The sequence below is a fragment of the Dermacentor variabilis genome, chromosome 11 (genome assembly GCF_050947875.1).
Source record: "Dermacentor variabilis isolate Ectoservices chromosome 11, ASM5094787v1, whole genome shotgun sequence".
NCBI classification, from domain to species: Eukaryota; Metazoa; Arthropoda; class Arachnida; order Ixodida; family Ixodidae; genus Dermacentor; species Dermacentor variabilis.
The window spans coordinates 60,876,538-60,881,808 of NC_134578.1; the positions used below are offsets into that span (position 1 = coordinate 60,876,538).

At 46.7% G+C, this 5,271-nt stretch overlaps 1 protein-coding gene across 4 annotated transcripts in view; it reads right to left on the reverse strand.

The window, feature by feature from the left end:
- Positions 1 to 849, reverse strand: part of LOC142564792 (uncharacterized) — a 42,823-nt gene extending 41,974 nt beyond the window's left edge. For 2 of the 4 annotated variants that reach the window (XM_075675953.1, XM_075675954.1), the window contains exon 1: positions 305 to 849. In XM_075675953.1, the coding sequence (XP_075532068.1) occupies positions 305 to 506 (202 nt within the window). In that variant the 5' untranslated portion in view covers positions 507 to 849. The remainder of the gene's footprint in view (positions 1 to 304) is intronic. The other 2 variants (XM_075675952.1, XM_075675955.1) reach the window with 2 other exon arrangements.
- Between the last annotated feature and the right edge of the window lie 4,422 nt (positions 850 to 5,271).

The following is a 5,271-nucleotide window of genomic DNA, read 5'->3' on the forward strand; positions in this document are numbered from 1 at the left end:
CACCAGCTCAATCCCGTACACAGGCGTTAAACCGCGGCAGCTGCTGGTGCGGTCGCGCTCTTCAGTATCTTCACTGCTGTAGCAGCAGCAGAGTGTCTGAGAATTAGAATCCTGGACTGCCAGTTCGTTAGTCACAAGTTCCAATCTTTCGCGTCAGAAGGAGAAATTTTCTTTGGGATTTTCTTGCAAAGGATTTTGTGATTCCAGCGACGAACAGCGATGGACATTGATATGACCAGGAAGAAAGCCCGTAACACCTATCGCTGTAAAAAAAGAAGCACAAAACAATGCAGCGGTTACTTACCTGCCGCGGACGACACTCCTGCTACACGGCAGTGAGACACAGGCAAGTGACCACAGTAGCAGCACCAGCCGCACTGTACTACAGACGCGGCTTGCACACCGCACGTGTCGAGAGCCGTGGGTCGCGTGAAACCGTCGCAATCACAGCCGCTTGACAAGCACTGTGCGCGCTCAACACCGCGAATGTCAGCGTTCGTGAACATGCCGGAACAGAAGACGGCTATCGCCGATCGCTCGTCACAACACGTTTCTTATCGCGCAGAGTTTGTCGCGAACGCCTCAGTTCACAGCGAGGCGCAATCTACGGCATGTACCGTGCGGAGACGCAGCGGTTACACAAACGCGCAAGAATACGAGCGAAGTCACAGTACCGCTATACCAGCACCAAATTGAACGCGCCGCCACAGGAACGATTACAACATGCGAGGATCTCGCGCACCGTCGCCGGTAGGACCATAGAATAATCAACAGGAAGGGGAACGGAAAAAAGAGAAAAACGTGTAGGAAACAAAACAAACGAGAGAAAAGAGAGGCAAAATAAAAGTGAAGAAAAGCAACGAGAGGTTTACGTGTGGACGTATGACGTAACTTTATTCTCGAATTAGAGCAGTAAGTGGCGCCATCTAAAAAACAAAACAAAAAGTGAAAACTTTGGTTAAGTGTCATTTAGAAGGGCGACGCCTTCGCTGATATTTTCAGCGCAGTTTCAATCAGCGATACGTTGCTGAAAACGTAATTGGAGTGATTTTGTTCCACAGCCTTCGAGACTAGCAACATTTTGTTGCTCATAGATGCAGTTACTCCTTTCCACATAAAGAAGTATGATAACTTCTGAGCTCAGGTTGGCTCAGGTCGCCCTACGTGTGACATATATCAGCATGTCCGAAGGACATGTCCAGCTAGCCAAGTCAAGCAGTAAAGCGCTTGTGTTTGCAGCCGTACAGGTAGAGAGGAGAGAGCGAAGGTATTGAGATCTCTCCGTCTCTTTCACTTCCCTCAAGGGCGCAGTGCCGTGTTGGCCACTATCAAACGCATTTCTCATTATTCGCCCGCCAAGTATCCGCCGAGGCGCGGTTCCTTGCCACGTACATGCACGTGCTTGTGTCCAAAAAAAAGAGCCGATTTTGCCGCACCGGCTGTCGCGGAATTTACCGCGGATCTCGACTCCACTGCTTTCTCAGCTCATCCAGTCATAGAAAATTGGATGAAAAAAGATAGCAGAATTCAAGTTTGGCAGAATGTCCAGAGCGTATAGAACCTTGTATATGACATTATTTGAATAAAATATAAAAAAGGGGGGAGGGGGTATTCCACCTGTGTAATTACCACGAAGCTACAAGGGAAGCATACGGGTTACTCAGAAAAGAACTTCACGGTTCAAGCAAAATTCCTCCTGGTCTGGGAAGTGAATCCTGCAGGAGTATGGGCACCTTCCAATGAAGTTTGCCTGTGCATGTCGTGCCCCTTAGCAGCAGCTGTGAGCATCCGCGGGTTGGCCCTCACCGTCATTTCACCATTGTCCGTGGTGCACTTAGGCCTACCTGAAAGCCTGCTTTTCCAATTTTCCAATTGATTCACCGCGGCCTCTTGGCAGCTCCTTCGTGAGAAGTGTGAACAAAAAGAACAAGCGCAGATACTGCTGCGTTAAGGATTATCACAACCTTTAAGGGGACGTTGGTATCAAGTTGTACCGCTTCCCTTCAAAACCGAGGGAAGCAACCCAGTGGCTGAAGTGGATCGTCGCGGTTCGTGTCGGTCTTGCGAATTTCTGTTTAATGAACTAAGACGTAAATGCAAAAATAATAAAATAAAATAAATAAGAACCAGCAGCGGCATGCGTAAAAACACAGAATAAAGCGTCAACTGCATAAAAACCCGTGAACTGATTCCTGCTCTTGTAAATCAGTTTAGATAATTGTTTAGGTCGTCTTACTCCAAAACAAACGTGCAGTGGTTGTCACGTGTCAAATCTAGCTTCGTAAGCACTCCGTGCTGGAGCTTTGTACGTGCTGTATTTCTTCCTGCGCCAAGATCAGGACGTGAATGCTGGAACCGAGCTCATTCGTGCCAATATTTTCTCGCGCTTAGAACAACAGAACTAAGGTTGCAGTACACTGCGGCGCACGCCAAGTATTCGAAAATTAGCATTTCTCTCGCGCACGCTAGCGCATATTTCTTCAGTCATCACGTTGTTTAGTCTCAGCTGATTGCTCTCTATGATGCTTCAGTGCTCTCACTTTCGAGCCCGAACGACAATACCAGAATATGCTCGAGGCACTTTGTCAACGGAGAAAAAAAGCACTTACCTGCCAATTCGCCAAAACATCTACAATTTGTGAGGTGCTGGGCACGCTCCAAGTAATGAAGTGACAAATGACAATTGAAAGACATCCACGACCGTATTCGCTCGCTTAAGTGGCATAAAATAATGATGCGACAATAATGTGACGAATACTTCGCGCGACCTGCGGTGGTTGCTTTGTGGCTATGGTGTTGGGCTGCTAAGCACGAGGTTGCGGGAATAAATCCCAGCCACGGTGGCCGAATTTCGATGGGGTCGAAATACAAAAACACCCGTGTAGTTAGATTTAGGTCCAGGTTAAACAACCCCAGGTGGTCCAAATTATTCCGGAATCCCCGACCACGGCATGCCTCCTAATCAGATCATGGTTTTGGCACCTAAAACTCCGTAATTTAAGCACCTCGTTGTGATGTTCGTGCTGTTTACTTCTTTGACACGATATACATGGCTGCAGTCGTAAATTAGACGTCCTTTCTCAAGCGCCGGTGGTCCAAAATGGGCCTTGGCGTTTTGGATATTATTTTCATGTGTTTTTTGGTAATAAAGTGCTTATTACACGAGATAGTAAAGGTGCTTGCTTCGTTTTTAATTTTGCACTGATAACAAATGTGATGCCATAGCATTTTTTTTATCTTATTGGGGCCATTGTCGCTCATTAAAGTTATTGAATCTAACTTAGTTTAGCATTTGGCTTTTAGAATACAGTTTAGTCTATCTTGACCGAAAAAAAATTGACTAGGTACGAGCGCACACTGTAATTATCCACGATGCAACATTTTGTCGGTTTGTAGAAGGACAATTTGCTAATAAAACTCCACGTTACTTCATTCAGTGTCCCTTTAAAGTTCAAGAGACATTATTGAGAAAGATACCGAATGTGGGAACCTAAAGATGGCAGAGGAAATTTTAGGGCAAGGCTTAAAGGGACCCTGAAACGCTTTTGACAATTTTCTACAAACGTATTGAGTCGTTAGAGTAGGTCCTTCTGATCATTAATTGACACATCTAAGTGCTCCGCGTAAAGCGTGTAATTTATTATAAGGTTTTAAATATGCACATCGCTGCCGATCGCAGCCCACTGCTCGGCGGAATTTTAAGCCGCCCCTACCCATATGACTGAAATCACCCATATGACGTCAGTGGGGCGAGCTATCCGATTGGCTGACAAGGGCACGTGATCGATAATTTTTCCAATTTTATGATAAACAAATGATCTTCGTAATAGTTGGAATGTTAGTTAATTTGTTTTTATGAAAAGAAAGTAACAAAGAGAATGCACAAGAATAATTTTTCAGTACACTTAAGCACTTCCGGCACACAGCGTGTGTCGTCTGCTTGTGTTACAACGTACTCCATTTTGAAGAGAGCTCCGCGGTCAGAGTCGGTCTCAGTCTTTTCGCGAGCACTATGATTCGACTTTGTTGCCTTGTGGACTGCAAACGTAGCGACTGGCAATATGCCAAGCTGCGACATCGTGTCCCTCTGTAAGGCATCATACGAGTGAATTGGCTGCTGCGCATCGGACTGCTGCTATCCGATCGGCACCAGGATTTGCGCGTTTGTGGCCGTCACTTTACACCGGAAGATTACTAACGCAATAGCGTTTCCCGAGTCCGGTATTAGGGAAAACGCAAGCGCAAGGGGACAGGGTCTGGCCGCTTGACTGTGCCGTAACGGGATGAGCCATGAGATGAGCAGAAGGGCAAATGCGAATGGTCTGCACGGTGCAGCCAACGAAGTGTATTCTTCTTTGCTGCCGGTGTGTATTTTTCGCAGGAGTGTAATCATGAACACATTGTTTTTATAAATGTTTAAAATGTTTTACACTTGGTTAGAGCAATATTAGCGCTTTGTCTGGCTGGTTAAGCTCTGCACCAACAAGTGTATGGAATGTGCAGACCGATCAGGCCGCTCACGTATGTCTACGCTAAAGTTCCTTCATCAGCTTGAGTTTATGCCTACAGTCATTTGCCGAAATGACCAGCTTGCCTGTGGTTACCGGAATACAAGACACGTTCAGCACTACGACAGAATGCTCGCAACGCACGCTGCTTCGATAGCTCTCGCTTGGGGTCGACGGCCAAGCGGCTAGCGGAGCGGTCTCGCGCGGGCGGGGGCGGGCTCCAAAACAACCGGAAGTGGACGATGTGACGTCGCATCGTGACGCTGAACCAGTGAAGGCAGAGCTTAGCCCCGCTCGCTTGGCGAACGAGTTGAGGAGGAAAAGCATGGCTAGGGAGGAGGGTAACTTCTAATCGCTTGTAGCTCTATTAATACGTAACGGTTCACTTAAATTGTGGTGCGAATGTTCTACTTAAGCTGTACCCTACGCGTCTACAAAATTTGTCCGAACCGTTTCAGGGGCCCTTTAAAAACGTTGGCAATCAAATTTGGAAGCATATAGCAAATCATTTCCGCAGAAGTCCGCCAGGTGGTGAACGGTTCAAGGAAAGGAAGTTGTCATCCACCTAACTGCAGCAGGAAGCTGCAAAAGCAGTGAACGAGAAAAAAAAAAATATCATAGTGCCTACAAGCTTAACATCCACACACAATTATGCGTGCCATTTGCCTTCCAAACGTCCGATTTGTAAATGTTCATATGGCAATGGTGTCTTGTAGTTTTGTGTCAACATCCACCGCCAGCTTGGAAAAATACCCCAAGTGCG